The following is a 26517-nucleotide window of genomic DNA, read 5'->3' as shown; positions in this document are numbered from 1 at the left end:
TAGAAAAATGAAGTTACATGACCAAGATCATATAAGCAAAAAAGCTCAAAACCAGGTCTGTATGACGGCAAAACCCTGCACTTTAAACTTTTTTTCTGTAATACCCCTCAAATAAGTTCTCTCTCTTCTAGTGTCCACTAATGGCTTTTTACGAAATAAGTAATTCAAGTAAATATCCTAACCTCTCCATACGCTTTACTTTCTAAGTCTTATTATTTCCTCCATGTACAATTAAATTTCACTAGAACCTCTTTCAGTTCCTATGTCTTTTTTAACTTTACCTCTATTCCCATTATTTTCCATGTCTAATGCTACGTAGTAGGCCATGACTAGATGTTTATTAGTTATAATACAGTTAAGAAAAAACACTGCTAAAACTTTTCCTATTTCGGATTCAGAAAAAAAAAAAGTGTAAGTCAGTATCTACTTATTTTAACCTAAAAACCTAAACAGTCTTTTACACTACAAGTTATGTTTCTTTAAATCAGTATTAGTTCAATTGTGATTGGTAAGGAGGGCAATGATATCAGCCAATATATATAACCAAAGGGTTGTGTTGATTTAGATGCAGTTTTTTTCAGCACATTTTGAAGCTTTCAGCTTTCTCACAATTAAAGGGAAAACTTTTATGATATATGATGCTCTTAAGGAAAAGGATGATAATCCCACAGAAATACAGTACTTTCCTTCCATGCCAGTAGTGACTGCTTCGGTGGCTTCATGAATCACTACACCTTCCATATGTTGAGCTATTTGAAGAAGATGGGAGTGTAGATAAAGAACATGCTAAGACATATGCCCTATGTTTTTTAAAAAAAAATTTATGAGAAATTTTATACACTGGTTCATATTTTTTCATTTTGATGAAACCGATCACTCCTAAAAGCAGATTTCCTCAAAGATCTGCATCTCAAACAAACCATGAGCCCCAGAATTTAAGGCTATCCTGACAAGGATGCTCATTACAACTGCCAGATACTTAACTGTGCTAGTATTTTTACTAAAATTGTTATTGTTTTTCTTAGTCCTCTGGTTATATATAGTTCCATATGTTTTGAGTGGTAATTGCTGCTTCTTCTTCTTTTATTTTTGAGTAATAATTGCTTCTAACCCTATTTTCCCTATAAGCCCTGTTAATTTTATGTGCCAAATGCAGAGATTTTCGGGAATACATGTATAGTGTTGTGGGGGAAATGCATTTACTACAGAATGCCTTTACAATCACACATATACATATGCACCTTTGCGTGTGATATACACAGGATCTAACGAAGCTTCAGTGAATTTCTCATTTTAATAATCACAATCTATTAACTATGAATTACTTGCAATCTTAAATATACATACATGTATACATAAATATGTGTATGTATATAGACATAAATGCAGAGAGAGAGAGGAAAGAAAATACTCTTATGTACCCAGGTACTACCCACTATTCTAAGCCTGATCATGACTTTCCTACCTCAAAATGGTATGATTAAAAAAATCACTAAAACAATAACTTTAGATACTTAATGATTTGACAATAGAGATAGTCTCCAAAGAGAAGAGCCATATATGATGCCACTAGAACCCCAGAAGGAGTTATAGGAAAGACCCACTTTACAGTAAGTGCCCCTCTTTACTCATACTACACTACTAAGGGAGACTTCCTAATTTACATAAGACCATTCTTCCCTTATTTCACCATTATGTTGAATCTGCCCTCAGTTATTCAATCATTAATTAAATCAACATTCATTAGGCAGCAACTAGAATAGGAACAAGATACAAAGACAAATTAAAACAGAACCACTGCTCTTATCAATATTTATTTCGTAGAGACACCGAAGCAAATAAATAAGCAATGCTCTAAACATGTACGAAGTTTAATGGAAACATAGAAGGGCAGAAGGTTTTGGAGTCAAAGGTATAGGCCTGAATCTGGCACTGACACCAGCCATATATATTCCTGACCACATCACTTAACTGCAGATTTCTTAAATGTGAAATGAGATTAACAACATGTATTTTATAGGGTTGTTATGAAGACTGAAAAGACATTGTTTATAAAATGTCTCCTACAGAGTAGAAATCTAAAGAGTGATAGCTACTGCGACCATCATCATCACCATCATCATTACCATACCTTAGTGATGAAATCAGATGAAAAACTAAGAATAGTTCTGGTTTTAGATTTCCTAGAACCAGAAATGTCATTTACCAGAAGCAAAAGTGTGTTGAATTATTTGGCTAAAGTATCCAATCATACAAAATGGTCTTCCAAGGGACAAATATAAGGGAAAAAAGACTCAGCATCCTATGGGTGAGGGTATACAGTACGAGGATAGGCACATTCAAGAAATGAAAATCTAGTAGGGTCAGAATGATACATAATAGTGACGTACCTTAATTAAACATGCCTTTGTAGCAGTTTCTTGAGGAAAATGGCTCCTATATATATGTCTAATGGAAACCATACCAAATAGCACACCTTCTTTTCCACTTGTGCATGTCTTTATGATAGCTGATGGAGAACTACTCTGTCCCTAACTGCTACTATCAGAGTAGGATAATTCTGCATATTAGGTACCCAGTGGGTACCCCCAATGGGGGGAAAACCTAATTTATCTAATAACCTAAGGAAGCCCAAGATTAACATTCCTGGATATTATTCTCCAAAAACTATCTTAATTAAGATCAGAGTGCTTTACAGCTGCACCAGAACTACAACCCTGATACCCCTCACTTATGGGAGATACTGTCTCTGATGTTCTGCCATGGAGATTGTCTGCTATCCTGCTCTCACATGTTTATACTCTAAGAGAGGTATCAGTAAACTACAGCCTGCAACCCAAAATCAAAATGCTATCTGTGTGTGTACAGATCACACGCTAAGGTTTCTACATTTTAAAAACAGTTGAAAAAGATCAAAAGAACAATACTGTGTGATGTGAAGATTATACTAAAATCAAATTTCAGAGTCTATATTAAGTTTTATTGGAATACAACCATATTCATTCATTTACATATAGTCTATTGTTGCTTTCCTGCTACAAGAGCAGAGTTAAGTATGTGAAACAGACACCTATGGTCTGCAAAGTCTAAACTATTACCTGGCCATTTATCAAAAGTTTGCTAACCCTTGAAATGAGACTATATATGAGAGGTAAGGCTCTCCAGCCTTAATACTGAGAGGCACTGAATACCCATCAGTTCCTTAAGACTATAATTAAGTATCTAATGAATCATCCTGTAACACTGTTTGGTATGATCACTCTGAAGTCCTCTTCTGGCGATAATACCAGGTTAATAGCAATTGCTTGCTTAAGCACTTATTACTATATGCCAGATTAATCATCTTCATTTTACAGATGAGGAAACTGAGGATCAGGGAGAGGTGGAACCTTGTTAAGTTTACCATAGCTAGTAAGTCAATCCCAGTATTGTCTCCTCCAAAGAAAGCTTCTGGGCATACACTACTATCTGGAATAAGAGCACAGAAAATAAAGAATCGGAAGTAAGGATCTCCCTCAAAAGGAAGGAATTTTCCACAGTGATGTAGATAATGATGTGGATAATCAACAGTCTACAGAAATCAAAACCAATGTCCCTGAAAGAAAGGGATAATCTATCTAGAAAGCTTTTTGAAAGTAACTAAGAACTAAGTTTACATACCAAAATTGATTCCCACGGTTAGTTCCCTTGCTTCTGTCAGTGGTACCACAAATTCTCTTAATTTTCCAAGTTCTATAATAGATGATCTATACCACCTTTTGCTTTTGTAGACCATAAATGACTAGGCATAGATTCATGAAAAAAAGTATAATTAGAACAGTATATATCTTTATTCTGAAATTATGCCCCTAGTTTTTAAAATGTTAACATGTCCATTGTTTTATGAAATGAAGGTGATTATCAATAAAGTTTTTACAAATCTCCTTGATAAAAAAAGTTGGTATAAAAAAAGGAAAAAGAAAGTTACATTAATTAAGGGAGTCAGCATTCTCTTAGATATAGTATCTTCAAATTTATGACATGATGTTTTGGGAAAAAACAGTGGTTTTCCTTTGTAATCAAGTGATACTAATGCATGTGTTTGGTTGTACATGGATTCATAACCTATAGGCCATAGTTTTTTATTAGAATGAGCACACTCTTTACTGTATAACTGCTATGTGGTTAACACATGTATTGAAATTCTATTTTAAGTGTACACTTAAACTGTTCTTTAATTTTATTACAAATATTCAAGGTTGGGGCACCTGGGTGGCTCAACAGATTAAGCATCTGCCTTCAGTTCAGGTCATGATCCCAGAGTCCTGGGATTGAGCCCGACATTGGGCTCCCTGCTCAGCCAGGGAGGCTGCTTCTCCCTCTTCCTCTGCCTCTCACCACCCCACCCACCCCTCCTCCCCCGGCTTGGGCACGCTTCTGCTTGCTCTCTCTCTCTCTCAAATAGATAAATAAAATCTTTTTTTAAAAAAATATTCAAGGTTGAGCAACATAGTAAATTTGGGGGATTTACTTCTTTAAAATAAGCGTACATTTTTTAGTTACATGGAGCACTCAGCATATACTTTCCTTTACTATCTAAAATACAAAACATCATTGTAATACCCATATTACTATGCTTCCTATCCTTTATATTTGCCCATCATCAACATGGATTTATTTTCTAGAAATTACACAGAACCCACAATCCTTAATTTAATCCTGATACAACTAATTTTGCTTTCCAGCCAAGTTAGAAAAATGTAAAAATATTCTTATGGAAAATAACATTAAGGAACCAGTTGTTCAAAATATAAACACTTAAAGTACACCCTTGGAAGAAAATTAATATTCTGACTTTTATGAAAATGTTGCCTTTAAAGGTCCCGAAGTTATTTTATGATATAAAACTCTGTTCAAGTATTAAATATGTATTTTAAGTTTATTTGCAAAGAATATATATATATTTTAAGAACTATGTATTTTTCGATCAGCTTATATATGTTACAACAGCAATCAAGATAGAATTCACCAAATACACCATACCTAAATATTTATTTCTAAACTAATTTTAAGATCTGAAAGGACTTATTTAACATTAATCATTATATAATTCAGAGAAAACAAAGTAGCATCTTCCAGAGTAGTCTCAAATATTATTCCCACACTTTTAAAGCTATCTAAGATTGTGACGCATCTAAATCAATTATTACCGCCACAGGCAAAATCTGAAACTAAAAATCTTATAGAAACGTTACGAGTTCAATAGTAAAAAGTGTCCAATGATTAGAGTGTGAATATGCTTTGGAAAGATAATTGATAAACAGAGGTCTTCCTTACTTTTTGCCTTCCCTGGTTATCAAGATCTGTGTCATGACAGGGCACAACAAGTAAATGGCAGCGAACCACAGGCACCACAAGATGGTGCTAATATCCTCTTAAAACTGGCTGGACAGACCACTGCCACTCTCTTCAGATGTGGCATAAGGTGAGACTCTCGACCCACAGGGTGGATACCAACTATAACATCTCCTGGTCTAAGAAGAAAAGTAAAACATTAACAATTTGGGGAGGTTTTTATTGTTGGTAGTAGAAAAACGTTATGAATTTAAATTTGTCTAGAATTAACATTTGGTTTTCATCAAGATTCTTTTCATATAATCATATTTTACATGAAAAGGAGGTAACTAAGCAACTGTCTTTATGCTACTGTCAAATAAAATTACTAATTTATACTCAACGAATAAACTACCATCATACACAAATCAAGAGTTCTTTATAAACAGTGTTCTTATGTGGGACACTGGTGCAAATAATAGTCCGTATCATGAAACCCATATTCATACTTTCAAAATCTGTTTCCCAGATTAACACTTTTACTTATTTCTGTACAGTTATTCATCTTCTGAATATCATGGACTCTTAGAAAAACATGTTACACTTTCTCACAGCTCAGGTTCTAAAGGCACTAAACCTACTGCTGCAGTCATCCCTCCTTGAATTGCTTTAAGTCCCTGTTAGACACATGGACAGACAGAAGGAAAGAAGGAAGGAAAGGGTAAAGGGCTGTTCAGCTTCCAGAAACACAACAGCAATTCAGAATAAAAAGTTGCTAGAGAGTTATTCTATTAATTTGTTTATATACTCAATACTTATATGTTTATGACATATACATGTTTATATGTAAAATAACATTTAATCCTCAAAATAAATAATCCCCATTTTACCAATGCTCAAACTGGATTTTAGAGTGGTAACAACAAAAAAAAAGGTTGCCCAAGGTCACACAACCAGCAAGGCCTAACTGACTTCAAAGCCTCTTTCCACTATGCCATAAAATGACGATGCTAATACTGATGAGGATAGTTTAGACTGAGTGGTAACTTTGCGCCAAGTAATGTATTAAGCATTTTACATCTATTTTCTCAGTTAATCCACACAACAACCCTGAGACACATTATTTTCTTCATCAAAGATGAGAGAATTGAGTCAGAGAGAGGTGGAATGACTTTGTCAAGGTCCTACGAGTAAGTGGTAAAGCTGGGATTCAAATCTAAGCAATGTCTACAATAGCTCTGTCACTTAAACCATGTCACAGTACTGCCACTCGTAGAATACACAACTATTTCCTTTGGGAGTAAAACAAATGGCTGTTTAATGAGGAGTAAAACAAAAACAAAAACCGCTTATTAAGCACATAAAATGAATAGAAATGATACAGCAGACACTATGGAAAGAGACCTCAAAAAGCTTGAAATCTAAGTAGAAACATACAGTTCCTTAACTTAAAAAATATAACAATTAAAAACCACAAAATAAAATAGTAGGAAAAGTAAAATGATTAATTACCAATAACTAAAAAAAAAAACAAAATATGATGTTAGAAAGGGTAAAATATGATGAACTGCAAACAAGAATTGACACAAAAATAAGCAATCCCTTTAGATACAGCAGGTTGGGAAACTCACTAGAGAAAAGGTACGTATTAAAAAAAAAAAAAGAAAAGGTAGGTATTAACTGGATCTTTATGGAGAGATACATTTGAATAGTTCAGATGGGGATAGAAAGAGCATTCTGGGCAGTTGAATAATATATGACTGAAAGTATGGATGCAGAAAAGTGCAAAGTACATTCATGCGTTGATCAATGTGATTGAACATGATGTTTTTACACAGAAAAAAATAACACAGAAAAGCTGAAGGGACTTTATTCTTCCAGAACCTTCAAAGCCTAGAGATGGATAAATATATCCACATTTCTAACTACCTACATTTTCCATAATAAATACAACAGCAAGCAAAAAGAAACTAGATTCAAATTAAATGAAGAACCGGTCAAAAAGAAATTGATTATGACAGAAAAAAAGGAGAAGATACAGAAATTAAAAAAAAAAAAAACTAATGGAGAAAAGCTGAAGAAATTATTAAATAAACCAGTTTGCAATTCATAAAATATTCAACAAGCAATGCTTGAGATTCTCTATAGTATTTAATTTTAACACCTTGTATAAGTACACGTAGTAAAATTATAATATAAAACTAATGCTCACCTTTTAAAATAATAATTAAAAAATAGGTAAAGATATTTGATTTCTTTTGTGGGAAACAAGAGAAAACTTAATCTGTATAGTGCTTCATGAGAAACTCCAAGATAAACTATTTCACTTTAACCTCAGAACAATCCTATGAGAAGTTACTTTACAGAAGAACGAACATAGTCACAGAAGTACAGTGACTAAGCTTAATTTATGTTATACCTGAAAGTGCTAAGATTCAAACCTAGTTTTCCAGATTTCAACCTGAAAATTCTTTTACACTATGACTAGTATGTTTCATTTTCATTACAGTAAAACTTACAGTGCAAGCAAAGTTTCTGAAAATTATGTATAGTATTCCCTGGACCAGATACACTGATATGTAGATAACACACCTAGCCCTAGAGCAGAGGTCCATACATTCATTCACCCAACAATTACTTATTAGGCACCAACTATATTCTGGGCACTGTGGATGCAGTAATTAATAAAGAAATAAAAGAGCAAGCACACAAGAAAACATCATATAATGATAATTCAAAGACTTATAATACTACAGTACCAAGAGCATGACTGACTGACTCCTTACTAGCGGATGGTCATGAAGACCGCTCCAGGAGACAGACATGTAAGCTGAAACAGAGCCGGTCAAGTGCAAACCAGTAAGACTACCATTCCAAACAAAAGGCACAGCTACAACAACAGACCTAAGCAGAAACATAAAGACAGTGTAGCAAGAACATAGTAGGAAAGGGGGAGAATCATAGATTAGATAAGAGAGATAGGTAGGGGATTTTCAAATTAGGAAAAACAGTTGGAATTTTCCGTACGCAATGTGAAAAGAGAGGGTAGATAATAATAAAAGCTGATTTATAATAAAGAAAAAAAATCACTCTGAGTGTGATGTAAAGAATATAGCAAAGCAAGTTTGGAAGCTTGAAAGCGGAGATACCGATCAGAGCTGAAATAGTCTAGTTCTATTTAACCTTTTCCCCACCCCAAATATCTGAGGGAAATTACTCCATCCCACAAGTAGCACCAATGGAGAGGAAGTTCTGATAAAACTCCTTGCCCTGTTTCAGAGGCTCTCTATTCTTCCACTGCCCACTTCCCAACTTCCCTTCTCCCAAGCCTAGGAAGTTTTTCTTTCTTTGTTCTATGTTTTCCTTTTCCTCTGCCTCCGCTAAAAATCCACTCTGGATGCTACTCAATCAGAATCGGATTTCTGTCTCAAAACACTACTGACATTGCCTTCATTAAACATTCCTGATACTTTAAAAAGTTTTGATTCTAGATAGAGGCAATTCAAAAGATTTCTCCATAAAGAGATTTCTGCAGATTATGTTTGCCCTATATAAGAAAACTCTAAAGATAATCTAGACTAAAACAAGCAATTTCCATTTAAAAATCCAATTCTGACATGCTTTCTAAATGTAGGCAAACTTTTATGAAGTTTGAGGATAAATATTTAAAGATATTCAAATTCCTAGCATGTGAACACACAAAAAACATCTATGGAAAATTAAAACCACTCTCAGAAATCTGATGAAATATCTAATTTTAGTTTAAATTGTATTTTTTTATCCGAGGATATTTCTTCTCTTTGGTTTAGAAAGCACAGACTTTGAAATAGAAAAGGAAAAAAAAGGCCCGGAGTAGCAAGCCTATAAAAATGATTTCCCCCCACAGTTGTAAGTTTTTAATTATTAAGAGTTAAAATTAGGGACACCTAGGTGGCTCAGTCAGTTAAACATCTGCCTTCGGCTCAGGTCATGATCCCAGGGTCCTGGGATCGAGCCCCACATCAGGCTCCCTGCTCAGCGGGAAGTCTGCTTCTCCCTCCCCCACTCCCCCTGCTTGTGTTCCTCCTCTCGCTATCTCTCTCTGTCAAATAATAAAACCTTTAAAAAAAGAGTGAAAATTAAAAATCATTTCTCAACTTAACCAAATGTTTCCCAGTACTACCTAAGCATCAAAAAGCAATCTGTAATGTTATTTTTATTCCTCTAAAAAAGAATTCTTCACAGTTATTGGATGTTGTAAAATTCAAAAATAAAACTGAGTAGAAATAACTTAAGTCAAATCTCATTTTGTCACAGAAACAAGGTTATTTTCTTAATCATTGGTTTGATCATTTTGGAAATCAATATTATATTTAATCAGTTTTAGGTAAACATACCTAAATTTTACTATGAGATAAAAACTTTTAGAATGGAAAAAAAATCACACAAAATCATAGAATATCATATAACAACAATGTACTCTTCAAAGTTGTCTTTTTTTCTAATTTTTTTAACTGCTACAAATCATGAAGGAGACTTCCTCAAGGATAGGGAACCCAGGACTTACTTGGAAATACGTTCAATCACTTTAAAAAAAGAGACTTTGGAGGAGATGTAGGTCAAGTACATGTAAGAACAAGAAACAGATCGAGCACTGCCTCTAGTGCTATCTTTTTTCAATAACTAATAACATTAGCCAGCAAGTGCTGTGCACTATTTTTGGAAGAAGCTTGCTATGTTAAGAATGTAAGACTGTTGAATCACAGACCTGTACCTCTGAAGCAAATAATACATTATATGTTTAAAAAAAAAAGGAAAATATAGTAGGAAGGGAAAAATGAAGGGGGGAAATCGGAGGGGGAGATGAACCATGAGAGACTATGGACTCTGAGAAACAAACTGAGGGTTCTAGAGGGGAGGGGGTGGGGGGATGGGTCAGCCTGGTGATGGGTATTAAAGAGGGCACGTTCTGCGTGGAGCACTGGGTGTTATACGCAAACAATGAATCATGGAACACTACGTCAAAAACTAATGATGTAATGTATGGTGATTAACATAACATAATAAAATAAAATTTAAAAAAAAGAATGTATCTTCTGAGGAGCACTTTACCTTATACCTGAGATACGACTTATATGTGCCTTAAAAATCAGTGAGCTCACCTTTATTTGTCCTGAAATTAATCACCCTCTAACCCCTCACTATACCACTTTACAGTATCAAAGGACTAGAGCATTGAGGTTATTTCTTTTAACTTCACATGATTAAATGTTTTACTACATAAGCTTCTGTCATGCAATTTTCCGTAGAATAGTCAGTGGAACTCCTTTTCCTTTTTATCAGATTTTTCCTCCAGGACTGATATATGGGTGATGAGGAGGAACAGACGTTTTTGCCTGTTTTTCTGCTTGTAAGTAAATTCATTAGAACTTAGAATTTGGAAGAAAAAGCATTGAATCAAATTGTGCCCTTATTGCAGAAATTTTTTGAATTTTTCTTTTGATATTTCTCAAAAGAAAAATCATTCCATAATCACATAAAAAGTTATTCTATTTTATTTGTTGGCCAAAGCTCATGTTTTCTTGGTTGCACACAAGTTTTTCTTTCAACCTTTGGAAATTTAGCTTCTTTTGATTACTCTCCACTTCTAATAAACCCTGCGGAGCTATTTATGAGCCAAGAGATCCTTTTGCTGAGTAGGAAGGCTACAGAAACAAAGTGAGGCTGGAAATAAGGTGATGGGACTTTTCTGAAAGACACTGGATGGGGTCGTTTCGTTTGTGTAAAGTCTGCCTACTACCAGTAGCAGGAATACTAACAGCATGGCATAACCTGTCAGGGTCTGTAGGTTTGAAATTATTGGAAACAAAATTACTTAAAAAGGAGCCTGCCTATAATCTAATGGTATCACTGTGAAATCAAGTTTTAAACTATGGAGGTGAACCCAGTTTAGTAGACCCTACTGTATTTCCTTTATAAATGTTTGGGAATGCTAAGATTCCACAAGAAGAGGGCAGAAAAAAAATAATCCACCTGATATAACACAAGCAAGATGGATTATAATTTTATATTAAAAGAGATTAAGATCAGTTGAGCTCCTCTGTGAAGATGGACTATTGCCGTCAGAGCTGACCAATCCCTCTTCCACATACTCCCAAGGACATTATCGTCCCTTGTAACACTTCCACACTGATTTATAATAAGATACGCATCTCTCTCTTCTCTCTCTAGATATTAAGACATTCGATGACTTTTTCTTTGCCTCCATTATAACAGGACTCAACAAAGGTCTACTGAACAATTATCACATGTCAACATTCTTGAAAACTCACAATTAATGGGAATCAGTATCTAAATAATTAAAGTACACATGATATTATGCAGTATAGGTATTAATAGGATGCTATTTGCAAATTTAGAGATATCTGACCAAAAACAAAACAAAACAAAAACAAAAAACCTGCTAAGTCTCCCAGGCAGTGGTCATGTTTTAAGAGAGATAATGTTTGATCTGGGTCTAGGAAGTTCAGTCAGTATTTTCCAGACTAAAAAGAGATTCCAGAAAGGAAGGCAGGCATTTTTGAACACACACACACACACACACACACACACACACAGTTCAGGAACAAGAAAAGGAATGAACATAAACTGGTCAAGTGGGTGAAAGTAAAGAGGTGATGTCATTCTGTTAATTAAGCTTAAACTCAAATCTTGTGGGCAGTAGGAGGAATCTGTAATTTTTTTAAGACTTTATGTATCTGTCAGAGAGAGAGAGAGAGAGAGAGTGCACAAGCAGGGGGAGCAGGAGGCAGACGTACTACAAGGGCAAGTATCAGATATTTCTATCCCAGGGTCTTGGGACAGAGTCCTGCATAGGGCTCCTTGCTCAGTGGGGAGTCTGCTTCTCCCTCCCCCATGGCCCCTCCCCCTACACATGTGCACGAGTGCATGCATGCGCACTCTCTCCCCCTCTCTCAAATAAACAAATCTTTAAAAAAATAATGGCAAAGCTAATAACAAATTTAAAATAGTCTTCTAGAGAGGTTAGCAACTAAAATGAAATCTCTTGGAGTTTCCTCAACGTGAAATTATTTATGGTGGTAGGAGGTAAGTCAATCAGCAGATTGTAATATGAATCCCTTTTTAAGAATTACCTTGAAATTAACTTTGGTTATTTAACTTTTTAGTATTCATTTTTAAATTGATACAATTTTAAATTAGTTTTTAAATTATAAAATATTTCAGTATTCTTGGAAAAAAGAGAACTATGATGACAAATGTAAAATAAAAAGTAGAAGTACCCTTCTCAGTTTTTTTCTGAGATTTTTTGGCTACTTTTAATTTATTCTACTTGAACAATAGATTCTTTTTTTGAAAATTTTTATTTATTTAAGAAAGAGAGCATAAGAGAGAGCACAGGTGGGGGGGATGGGCAGAGGGAGAAGCAGATTCCCCACCGAGCAGAGAGCCTGATGTGGGCCTGGATCCCAGGACCCCAGAGATCAGGACCTGAGCCAAAGGCAGATGCTTAACCAACTGAGCCACCCAGGTGCCCCTTTGCTCTTGTTTTTAATTGCATTCACTGTGCAAGTCAGAAACCCAGATATTATCTTTAATATATCTCACTTGAGGACGGCCACATATCATCCCTAAATAGTTAGAATGATACCTCCTAAATAATCCTCAAATTTTCTAACCTCTCCATCTCCAGCCTCCTTACCAAGATCAAACTAGTTATCTTTTATAGGAACTATTACCATGTCCTCTCTAATAGTCCACCAACATTCACTCTCATACCAACACGTACTAATCATGTCATTTCTTCACACTACAGCCAAAATGACCTTTTCAAAACTCAAATCTGATCCTGTCAACACCACCATTCAATGGCTTGGCTTTGCTCTAATGGATGGAAAAAAAAGAACTCCTTACAGGGACCACAAGTCTCAGCAGAGGGTGGCCCCTACCTTTCTCTCAAGATCCTCTTCACCTACATAATGCCTACACTAACTCCTTGATATCGAAACTGATTTCTTAACTTCAGGAAAGCTTACCCCAATTTTCCAAACCAAGTTGTCTTCCTATTATATAATCTCTCCTAACATGATGATTCTTTCTTCTATGATACTATTACAATTTCAATTTTATATTTATCTGTGTGGTTACTTGTCCCTCCCACTTACAAGTTCTACAAGGGCAAGTATCAGATATTTCTGTGATTCCACTATATCTTTACCACTTCAATGAAAATTCATCAAACATATGCAGTATAAAAAAATTCATGCATGCTACAATATATTAAAACAATATAGAGATTATAAGAAAGAATTCAAAATCTTTCCCCTTCCCCTCTAGCCACCAGAAATAACAACTGTTAATATTCTGTTGTGTGTTCTTAGGAGACATTCTGTATTTTAACACAACTCTGATTGCAAATACATATTGTTCTGGATTTGATTTTCTCCACTATGGATTTAGATTTTGTGTAAGATATATTCGCAAGAGATACTGAGTTGTGCCTCCAATAAGGAACTATCAGTCTAAATAGCAAGAGGAAGAAAAAGCATTCTATTTTTAAATATGAAAAGTGTCCCACATTCTTTAAAAATAAACTATTCTCCTTTTCATGAGGCAGAAAATAATCTATTTTCAGTATGAAAAACTGGCAACCATCTGAGAGTTGCAAATTTTCTCAAAATAACATTTAAAGATGGCACTTGGCAGAATGTTTTCATGCTATGAAAAAAGTCCCCTAGTTTAACTCTGTGTGCATTTCAAGACACTTACACTATACACTAATGCGTTATTATTAAAATTATGGAAGAAATACAAAGAATTTATACTTAAGAACAAAATGTTCTACGAAAAACTGAAAAATAAAGGCATTTTAATAGCTTCCTAACCTTAAGTCATAGATCATGATGATTGTACTTTATTATTCCATGAAGATAAATAATATGGCCATTCTTACATCATTTAAAGCAAATTTTAAAATGTTAATGCCAAGCCTAGTTCTCTGATCAAAATCACCTTATTTGACTTTTAGAATAGAGGGTTGTTTTATATGGTTCCACAGGGAAATAGCATCATCTAATTTATGTCCATGGTGTTTAGCATTGCAGAGGTAAAACAAATAACTTCTGCATGTCATCTGAAAAAGTTTATTTTCATCATCCTTTTATTTAACAATCTTGATTTCATCTATAATCAGAAATGTGGAGTGCTAAGCATGGGCTAAAAACAGTTTATTTTGTTAGCAACTTAAAAACATAAGGCTGTTTGTTAATTATATCTCAATAAAGCTGAAGGAAAAAAACCACATAAGGCCATAAAATTAATCCTAGTAACAAAAAAAGAAATCTTATGACATACACCTCAGCAGTATTAGGGTTCAAGTTCTACCCCAGACAAGCAGATTATAACAATAAAATGACAAGTGCCTGGTATAGGTAATAGTACCAGTTCAGTAAATCCAAACATGCAGAAATAAACAGGGGCAAGTTATATCATGATCTGAACAAAATTTCCTAATTTACAATTTTTTAAAAAATTTAGATCTAAAACGAAATATTATTGAGATTCTTACGCATGTGTATAAGGAGATGTGCAAAAAAATGTTCATGAGAGGATTACTTATAATTTTTTTAAAGATTTATTTTTTTGGAGAGAGCTTGCATGCAAGCAGGGAGAGGAGCTGAGGGAGAGGGAGAGAATCTCAAGCAGACTCCTCGCTGAGCATGGAGCCTGATGCGGGGCTCCGTCCCACAACCCTGAGATCCTGACCTGAGCTGAAACCAAGAGTCAGACACTTAACAGACTGAGCCACCCAGGCACCCTGAGATTTATAATTTTAAAAAATGTTAACAACTTAAATAATCATGAAGAAAAAACAAAACTACTGTGGTACATTCGGATAATGTAATAATATAAAAAAAAAAATGAATGAACCACAGTTACATAGCTATGAGAGATGTACCATAAGCTGAATAAGAAAATGAAGGTAGAGAAAGAATACAAATGTCATGATACCTTTAACAGCTAATTTTTTTTAAATTTATTTATTTTAGAAAGAGAAAGAATGCGTGCACAAGTCAGGAAAGGGGCAGGGGGAGAGAATCTTTAAGCCCTACGAGCGTGGAGCCCAACAGGCAGCTCAATCCCATGAGCCATGAGATCATGACCTGAGCTAAAACCAAGAGTCGGACACTTAACTGAATGAGCCACCCAGGCACCCCCCCATTAACAGCTAATTTTTGCTATGTAACACACCACTCCAAAACTCAGAGGCTTAAAACAACTATCATTTACTTAGCTTGGTATTCTGCAGGTCACCCAGTTTCAGTAGCCCCACCTGAAAAGTCTTTCTGGTAGCCCTGGTTGATCTCAGCTGAGGCTAACTGATTATCTGTAGTCAGCTGCCAGGTAAGCCAAACACTGAGTGCTTATGGGCTAGGGCACCTTAGCTCTCATCACCATGGTTTCTCATATTCTAGCTCAAAATTGTTCACATGGTGGTCTGAGGATTCCAAATAAAGAAAAACAAGCTCCAGAATGCAATTCCTTTTTAAACCTCTGCTTTGTCATGTTTTCTAATGTCCTTTTGGCCGTAGCAAGTCACATGCCAATCCAAATTAGAGGAATGAAGAAATAGACTATATATAATGTCACAGCGTAAGAGTCACAGAAAGATCTATTTTTTTATAATCTTTTTTTTTATAATTTCTATAATCTACCACAATATCACTTAGTATGAAACCACGGATTACTATATGTATTGCTGAATATAACATACATACACACAAATATATCAAAAGTATGAAAACATGCATAGTAATGATAAGTGACAGGTTCAAGGTAGTGACCAACTATTGATTTGCAGAAGAAAAATGAGAAAAGGGAAAAAAATAGAGGGAGATTTAATGAAATTTGCATTTCATTAGCTGGAAAAGGATTTATAGGTGTTCTTGTAAAATAAATTGTTTCACCTTTTAGCATGTCTAATTTCATTTTTTAAATGATAAAATTAAAATTCCTATAAAATAAGGATATTACAAAGGGCCTTCAACATATTACTAAACAGACTACAAAATAAAATCTGACAGTTTTTTTTAAAGCCTAGTGAATGGAGGATCAATTTTACATTATTTGCATAATCAGAAAAGGATAAAAACAATAAAAAGGAACAGGATTAGTAAAATGTGACACCTGGTAGAAAAGAAAAAAAACAAAAACTGTTAAATATATCCATGTTCAATATAGGCTACAAAATACTCATTTGGATAATGTACTGTCAAACATGGGCTAATAATTCAAACTTGTAAAAATATGGGGAAATAAGCCATCATGAACTATGATCAAAAGAATACAACAGCAGAAACAGACCTGCCAAAACTTTAAATAACAGCATTATTAAATATAGATTATAATATAACAGTGTTTGAATTAATTAACTAAAGGGGATGGAATGGAAAACTTAAGAACTAAATATAATTAAAAAAGAATAGAGTGCCAAAAGACATTCAAAATGAATTTTTAAAAATATTCAATGAAATTATAAACACAGTGGATAGGTTCTGAAGAAATCACCCAAAATGTAACACAAAAAGAGAAAGATTAAAAATATAAAAGAGGGATACAGATAAAAGAATGATGGAATGATTGTATCCAACATGTTCTATCAAAGGTTCAGAAGGAGAAAAGAGTGGGGAACAATATTTGAAGAAATAATAGCTGAAAATTTTCCAGAATTGATAAAAGACAAATTCTCAGATTCAGACAGCAAAATGATTCCCAAGTAAGATAAATAAAATGAAAACCAAAACTGATAAATTAGGGTTAAACTATATAAAAGAATGGTAAACAAAAAGATAAAATCAAGTACAAAAAATAGACCTATTACCTAAAAAGAAATGACAGACTAACAGACTTCTCAAATAAAGAAAACTATCAAGCAGAGTTTTATACCCAGATAAACTATTACTTGAGTTTCAAATAAGGCAAACTTTCTAGACAGCATCCTAGAAAAAATTAATTTATCAAAACTAACTCAAGAGGAAATAGAAAATATGAATACCCTACACCTAGCAGAGGAATTGAAACAGTTTAAAAATGTTATAAGGGGAGGAAGAAGTGGGGAGGGGAGAGAGAATAAGGAAGAGGAGACTGCAATGGTGGAAAGAAAAAAGCAGAAAGAAAGCAAAAGATTGTTTAGAAAAGGAGGAGGAGGAAGGAAAGGGAAGGAGGGTGGGAGGAAATATGGAGGAAGGAGCAGGACCAAACAGTTCTAAGAAAAAGTCCATAAAACTTTTAAAGAGCATTCCAATATTTTACAAACTCTTTCAGAGAATTTTTTTAAAAAAGAAGTTTTACCAATTTATAAGTCTAGCAAACTTTCACACCAAATCAAGAACAGCATAAGAATGAAAAACTTATACAGCAAGTTCACTAAGGGAAATACAAGCAAAAGAAATGTACATACGTGTGTTCTTCATGATTTATATAATTATTTGGGAGTATAAAATAATTTTGTTTTTAAGTATAAAATAATTTTCAAGCACTGCTTTAACCACCTCTCAAAAATGTTGACATACACTATTCCATTATCATTTAGTAATATAAAAATAAATCATGACTAAGATGGGTTTGTTGCAGGACAGTAAGTATAGTTAAAAATGAAAATTCTTCAACACGATTAAGAGATCTACCAGATATCTCTCTGGCTCAGTTGGTTAAGTGTCTGCCTTCCGCTCAGGTTATGATCCCAGAGTCCTGGGATGGAGCCCACAACGAACTCCCTGCTTAGTGGGGAGTCTGCTTCTTGCTCTACCTCTCCTTCCCCCTGCTCATGTTCTCTGTCTCAAATAAACAAATAGAATCTTTTTTTAAAAAAAGATATCTAGCAGATACATACTTATCATCCATCATACTTTTTTTTAAAGATTTTATCTATTTACTTGAGAGAGAGTGAGAGCAAAAGAGAGAGCACAGAGGGAGAAGGAGAAGCAGACTCCCTGCTGAGCAGAGAGCCCAACACAGTGCTTGATCCCAGGATTCTGAGATCAGGACCTGAGCCAAAGGCAGCCACTTAACAGACTGAGGAACCCGGGCACCCCTCATCACATCACACTTAATGTAATAAAATATCACACTTAATGGGGAAACATTAGGATTTTTTTAAATCAAGAAACAGGAGCTGACCATCACCACTTCCAGTGCTGAAAGTCCTAGTCAGTGAATTAAAACACAAGAAATTAAAATATTAAAATCATATGCATAGGGTGTGATAAAAAAGACACCAAACATATACTAACATTCACACAAGATATAATACAGATAAGTTCAATCAAGTTTCAATTAAAATACAAATACAGGAGCGCCTGGCTGGGTCAGTTGGTAGAGCAACCGACTCTTGATCTTGGGGTCATGAGCTCAAGCCTCATGTTGGGTGTAAAGGTTACTTAAAAAAATAATAAAATAATAAAGTAATAAAATTCAAATACAGATTTTTGTGGAACTTGAAAACTTCATTTTTTAAAAATAAGTATTTGTAAGATGTAACCTAATCTTTTGTCAGTCCACAAAATGATGCCTTTACAGCCTATTAGTGACCCAGCTGCAGAAAGCCCTAGGTGTGCAGAAATACCATATAGCAGCAGTCCTGTGCCAATGAGTCAAGATGCGACAATCTGAGCTCAGTGAGTACATCCACACTGACCTGCTGGAGAAGAACATTGACACTGTCCACAAGTTATTGAATCAAGATGCGACAATCTGAGCTCAGTGAGTACATCCACACTGACCTGCTAGAGAAGAACACTGACATTGTCCACAAATTATTGAATCCGCCTCTGATCCTCTCAAAAAGATTGTGTATGACAACCTGGATGACCCCAGTCAACCAGGAGACTGAGTGGGCCAGGATATATCTGTAGCTGCATGCAGGCCAACTACAGAACTATGCAGGACATCATAGAGCAGTTCTTCAGCAGTAGGTGCCCAAAATAGCATGCCATCCACCATCCACTATGACCACTTGATCAAGACCCATCTTCGGGGCCAAGAAAGAGCTACACCAGGCCAAAGACATAAACCAGGAAATGTATACACTTCTGGCAACTACAGTTTCCAAGAATAGCATGGGCTTCAGGAGGCCTGGATTTGGCATCATTCACCAGATCATTCTGGAAAACTATGCACACCCTGCAATCTTCTGATTGGCATTTACTCCCAGACTCCCAATAGTGGTGGCCTGTGGAGCATCTATATTGGCATTGAGGGTGCTGAAACTGGATGGCAAGTTTGGGACTTCCTGGAAGTTGACAGTCCCCAAATGATTGGTGTGAAGCTTATCAGCATGCTCTCCAGCTAGATATCACCCACAGATGTGATCCTAAAAATGATAGACATCCTTGTGGTGAAAGGTAGCATGAATACTATGGTGGAGTAGCATAGGTCTGGTGTGGACTCCATCTCCTATACTGACATGATGACAATCTGCAACATGGGTACATATTGGGGCCCTCAATGCTATCTTACAAGCACAAAATGAAGAAATACCTAAGTTAAGCAGGGCAAGGAGACATGGCCAATCTTGCATATAAAATCAAGTACGCTTGGTAACTGACCCTGGCTGTCATTATAAACAACTGATTGAAATTAACCTCAACAAGCCGAAGTAATACATTAATGAGCCCTTTACCCTGTTCTGGTCCACTCTGTGGCAGAAGGAGGTACTGCAGCAAGGAAGGAAGAATGTCCTCTGTACGTCCAGTGGGTCTGCAGCTGCACCAACTCATGCTATGACAGCATGGGGGGCATTCAGCAGATGTGGCCAAGCCGGTGCTGGCTCACAGGCTCAAGAGCAAATCCCAGTTCACCATTGCACTGAGATTCAAAGAGACCTACACCACAACTGAGTGGAATGGTTATGCTTAGATCCTACAGGATATGGGTGGCGTTGTCGTAGCCAATATCTGTGGCCACTGCACTGACCAGTAGAACAGAAAGGACATCAACGAGAGAAAAGTGCAGTCATAACCTCCTACAAAGAGGAACTTCACTGGCCAAAATAACATGAACCCTAAGATCCATACCTTCATTGCATCCCCCAAACTTATCACAACTCTGGCCACTCCTGGCATCCTCAGGTTCAACTCAGAGACTGACTTCCTAAGAGGCAAGAATGGCAGGAAGTTCAAACTGGAGGCTCCAGATGCAGATGAGCTTCACCAAGTAGAGATCAACCCCCAGGCAAGATACATACCAGCCCCTGTTCCTAAGAATAGCAGTGGGCAGGGAGGTAGATAAGAGCCCCACCAGCAAGCACCTGCAGCTCCTGAAGGCTTTCGACACATGTGATGGCAAAGACTTAAATGACTTACAGAAGGATCCTTATAAAAGTCAAAGGAGAGGGGTGACTGGCTGGTTCAGAACGTGAGACTCTTGAACTTGGGGTCATGAATTCAAGCCCCATGTTGGGTGTAGAGATTACTTAAAAAAAATTTAAAAAAAAAAGTCGAAGGAGAGTATACCATTGACCATAACCTGACTGCTGGCACCTAGCTCAAGTTCTGGGGCTACCTGGACAATATCATTAACAATCTGCTTATTGGTGCTATCCAGCAAAAAGAGCAAGGTTAACTCTGTGCATTGTTGTCACAAAAGGAGTTTTGTCCTATCCCTGACACTACCCATTAGTATAAGAAACATGGCATCAAAAAAAAACCAAAAAAAAAAAACAAAAACATGGCATTAGATAGGCTGTGATCAGATATGAGAACCATGGTGAGAGAATAAACTGTAGTATGTTCATAAGAAAGATTACTACATAAATGACCAAATAAGAGTTCTAGGAATAAAAACTTAATATTGAATAAAAAAGGAATTTTCAAAAGAATACAAATCATAAATCAAAACATGCAAAACAATATGAAACTTCAATATTTTTAAATCATACATTATACTAAAAGTATAAAGGCATACACAGGCACAGGAATAATGACTGCTAAACTTCAGAACAGTGGCCAATTCTAATATGGTAAAGAGGGAGAAGAATATGACTGGGAAAGAAAAAAGGGAGACTCAATATGTATTTGTAATGATTTTCTTTTAAAGCTGAGATATTCATTATATCATTCTGTATTTTTATGTTGGCAAACAACTTAAAATAACCCAAACCATCTTTAAATCAGATAAAGTTAGAGAACTCACACTATCTAATGTCAAGATTCAGGATACAGCTACAGCAAAGACAACCATGGATATTGGCATAAACATAAACAGATTAATGAAACAGACCTACAAATATACTGTCAATTGATTTTTGACAAAGATGCCAATGCAATTCAATGAGGAAAGAAAGGCTTTTCAATACACAGTTTTAACAACTGAATAAACAAATGGGGAAAAATAATATTGAAAACCTTGATCCCAGGGCGCCTGGATGGCTCAGAGGGTTAAGCGTCTGCCTTCGGCTCAGGTCATGATCCCAGGGTCCTGGGATTGAGCCCTGCATTGGGCTCCCTGCTTGGCGGGGAGTCTGCTTCTCCCTCTCCCTCTACAGCTTCCCCTGCTTGTACTTTCTCACTCTTTCTGTTGAATAAATAAATAAAATCTTTAAAAAAAAAAAAAAAAGAAAACCTTGATCCCAACCAAGCGCTATTCATGAAAACTGATTTAAGATATATTACAGACCTAAAAATAAAGCTAAACTATAAAGTTTTTAGAAAAAAAATTTACAAGACTATCAGATTTCTTAGAAAAATCTAAAATACAAAAAGCATTAATCATTGAAAAATTGATAAAATTTGACTGCATCAAAATTTTAAAATTTTGCTCCTTACTGGGACTGCCAGATTAGGAAAAAAGTCCTCCACACACAGAAGAATATATAAGGAACCCTAACAACTCAGTAAGACAAACTGCCAATATAAAACAACCAACTTCACAAGAGAAGGTATCAAGTACCAAAAAGCAAATGAAAAGATTAATATAATTAGTCATCAGATAAAAACAAATTAATATCAGCATGGGATACCTTTTCATGCTTTATAGAAAAGATAATATCAAAATGGTTACACCAAATATTGACAAAGACATGGATGGAATGACTGTAACACATATTGCTGGTGGGGATGTTAAATCACACAACCCCTTGGATAGAAGGTTTAGCATTTTGTTATAAACATACACCTATTAAGATAGGTGTATCTTGCTGATAGGTTATCAGCAACTACATTCCTAAATATGCATGCAACACAAATGAAAATGTATGTCCACAAAAGATTTGTACAAGAATGTCAAAGTAGCTTTAATCACAATAACTCCAAACTGGAAACAACCCAAATGTCCATCAACAATAGAATGGAAAAACTGTATCATATCTGTATACTGAAATAATACTTGACAATAAAAAATAATAAACAACTGACACACAAATTATGCATAATTTCAAAAACATTATGTTGAGCAAAAATCTGACAATGAGACAGATAGATAGACCGATCAATCGATCGACCGATCAGAGAATTACGCTGGATGAAAAAAGCCATTCCTAAAAGGTTACACACCACATACATGACTCCATTTATATAACATTCTTTAACAAAATTATAAAAATGGAGAATGTATTAGTGGTTGTCAGTGGTTAAGATGTGAGGCTGGAGTAGGCTGGAAGGAGAAAGCAGGAGCTAAGTGGTTATGGTTATAAAACAGTGAAAGAAGGGATCCTGGTAATGGAACTGCTCTGTATTTTGACTGCGGCAGTAGATACATAAATCTAATAAATCTGAACATGTAATATAATCACACAGAATGAACACACACAGAAGCACAAATAAAATGGGAGAAATCTGAATAAGATTAGTGAACTGCCAATATCCTGATTGGGATATTGTATTATAGTTCTGAAAGACGTTATCATTGAGAGAGAATGAGGATGGGGTATAGATGATCTCTCTCTAGTATTTCTTAGAACTACATGTGACTCTACAATTATCCCTAATAAAAGGCTTAATTTAAAAAACTTAAAAAACATATATATGCCCTCTATTCTCTTTGCACATCTTTCTCCAAGAAACAGATTTTCTAGGCATTAATTTTATGTCTCCCTGATCCATCTAAGAAAGCAATAATTTAAAGATATAAGACCATAAGAAAGTTACATTTTTAAGTATCTTATTCTTTTCTAAAATATATGAACTCTACAACCCTCCAAACTCTCCTTACCAGGTTGCCACTAAAGCAGTACTATTCAAAGAGACAAAGCACTATTTTGATACACATATATCTAAACAATTATGATTTCTTCACACATCCATTAAACGATAAACTACTACTAGAGGGCTAAATCCTTCTTTAAGTGGCCCTGGAATCACTTGACTGCTTCTTATTAAGGAAATTAAACAATGTTATTATACTTGACTACCCTGCTATAGAAAACATGTGACTCAATTTTTTCTTTCCTTTCCTATCAAAATGAGGTTAATGCAATACCAGTACAATTTCAAGACAAACAGATGGACAAAAAAGTGAAAGTTACTGAAGCCTACTATTTAAAAGTTTATAATTCACACAGATAACTTTTTTCTTTTTTTTTCCACATTGGAAATTTAAAGAAGAATCTTTATTATAGTGAATATGAAAGGAATGGATAAAATCTTTTAATCTAAATCTTTTATCCTGAATCCCATGCTGTGCATTTAAGAATGTTTTGAAGGATAACCTAACTCAATGTACATAAAGCACTGAAGTTAAGTAAGGATTCTGGTAAGTGTAACATTGACTTTGTACTTGTAAACATCCTTTCCACACTTAACCCCTTGGATACTTAAAGAATTTATTTACTGAATCAATTCCTCAGAATATATCAAAGAACATTTAATTTGGCCTAAAACATGAACTGATTAAAAAAAAAAGTTACCTGATCCCTTACTTGCATAAAATGGCAATTTAATGAAAAGACTAATGTGGTAACTACAAATCTTAGCCTTACTGATGATGCCTGATTTTTCTATTTCCTTGCAAATATTTAAGACCTGTTAAAAATAATATTTTAATCCAATGATCTTGAGTTTAAAATTCAGCCATTTCTTCTGTGAACTGAAAGACATAGAATGGAAAATGGATAAGTCACAGGCTATTATTTAAATGATCCAATGAGTCTTTACACTGATTTTAACTGACATAGTTACACACGTTAGGATATTAGACAGGACAAATCTCTTCCACTTCATTTATCAATATTGTTGAAACCCAATTAAATTAAAAATTTCCTATAAGAGATAAGAAACAAACCTCTATTCTAATATAGGTTGCTGGGGTTGTGAAAATGATGCTACAACGATTCCCAAACTTTTGAAAAACTGACTTTGTAATTAGGTTTCAAATACTTAATTGATACTGTTAATTGATGTTGTTTTGTTTAGCCCTCCCCCAAAGAGGCAAAAATACACTAATACATAAATGAAGACATTAGCAAAGATTCGGGGGAAAAATGTAAGATACTCCATTTTTGCTTTTTACTAACATAATTTTAGAGCACAAGGGAAATTTTATCACTGCTTATTTCAAACTTACTTGTAAGATGACTTAACAAAAATCTCACCTAGAGGCTTGAGCATGTTAACCTTTTTGGTCCAAAAAAAATTACTTTAAATTAACAAAATATCCCTCGAACAAAATGGAATTTAAACTAAATATATTGTTAATTATTCATTTCCCTTAAATTCTTAAAGTTATCCCTCTGTAGTTATAACGGTGAGTTCAAAATATTGACAATTTCTCCTGTCAACTACCTATAAAATATAAGATCACTCAATGTATTCTTCTGCCTCATGTACACATGCAATACTTTAAATAACTTTTTCTGTAGCAGCTTTCAGATTTCACTTCCAGCCTTGATTTTTACAATTTTATCTACACCAAACTCCACTAAAGTCAAAATACATTAAGAAGTTTATTGTGCTGGGGCATGGGGGCGGCTTAGTCAGTTAAGCCTCCAACTCTTAATTTTGGCTCAGGTTATGATCTCAGGGTTGTGAGATCGAGCCCCACGTCAGGCTTCTCTGTGCTGGGCGTGGAGCGTGCTTAAGACTCTCTCTCCCCCTCTGCCCCTCCCCACTTCCCGCTCAAAAAATAAAAAAGTGTATTGTGTTGATTTGTACAAAAATGCATAAATACAACCCAGATGTTTTATGTTAACATAATCAGCTGTCTTTCTTCAAATTAAAATTATCCTTAATTTGCTAGCCAAAGTATCACTTTTTTAGCAATTCAGAATTTAAAATTTTACTTCGCTAAAACTACTAGTATCATTTATGCCAATGAGAACATAAGTCTATTAAAACAGAGAACTTCTTCATAAAGGAGTTGTATCTGCCCCACAGCTATAAACAGCAAGATGCTAGAATTAAGCTGTAAATAATGTTGCTAGCCAGTCTGACAGTTCTATTGTCATGGAGGGCTGACTACAGTAGCTACTGTACTAAATGACTAGCTTGTAATGCAATGATAAGACACTGCTTAAAATGAACAAAGCTGATCCCTGAAGTAAGGTTTTCTAAGCACTTCACAGGACCAATTCATAACAAAAATACAGCTAAGCAAATTGTCAGCAGTCTTCACAAGTTTTTCTTCTGTAGGCCTTATCCCCGTGATTAACTAGGTAAGAGTTCAGTAAAACCATCTATCCTTATTCTGAAAAGGATATTTAAAAAATTAGAGGAAGTTCAGTGGATATGCAATAAAATTATCTATGATTAAGGAACTTGAAGTAGAACATTTTAATATATATGTGAATGAAAGCTAAAAAGTGAAGGAACAATGCTTACCAAAAATAATACAGATTTTTGTAAACACTGAATAGCACCTAATACTACAATTCGATAAGGAACAAAACTTGTCCAAAACTGCTTTAAAATGGGAGAAAAAAAGGCACAAGTTTTTGACTAGTGGCGTTTAGATACATAAAAAAAAAAACTTTAAAAAAAAACGATATTGATGGTTACAATTCTCTGTAGACATGACTAGATCAGTTAACTTCTTAATGTAGCCCCTCTTACCATTACAATTTCCTTGTAACTAATTCACTTTTTTAAAAAAGATTTTATTTATTTATTTGACAGAGAGAGAGAGAGAGAGAACAAGTAGGCAGAGAGGCAGGCAGAGGGAGAGGGAGAAGCAGGCTCCCTGATGCGGGACTCGATCCCAGGACCCTGGGATCATGAC

The 26517-nt window shown here is 35.0% G+C and overlaps 1 protein-coding gene across 5 annotated transcripts in view; it reads right to left on the bottom strand.

Moving 5' to 3' along the window:
- VPS13B (vacuolar protein sorting 13 homolog B) overlaps positions 1 to 26517 on the bottom strand; it is a 752513-nt gene that overhangs the window by 459399 nt on the left and 266597 nt on the right. The window contains exon 20 of one of the 5 annotated variants that reach the window (XM_027594692.1): positions 24276 to 24390. The exons of the other annotated variants lie outside the window; for them this stretch is intronic. Within the exon in view, the coding sequence (XP_027450493.1) occupies positions 24371 to 24390 (20 nt within the window). The 3' untranslated portion in view covers positions 24276 to 24370. Of the gene's footprint in view, positions 1 to 24275; positions 24391 to 26517 lie in introns of those variants that run through there. 5 annotated transcript variants of the gene reach the window in all.

Source organism: Zalophus californianus, chromosome 4, assembly GCF_009762305.2.
Source record: "Zalophus californianus isolate mZalCal1 chromosome 4, mZalCal1.pri.v2, whole genome shotgun sequence".
Lineage (NCBI taxonomy): Eukaryota > Metazoa > Chordata > Mammalia > Carnivora > Otariidae > Zalophus > Zalophus californianus.
Note: the sequence above shows the minus strand (reverse complement) of the source record. Positions and strands in the feature narration are given on the sequence as shown.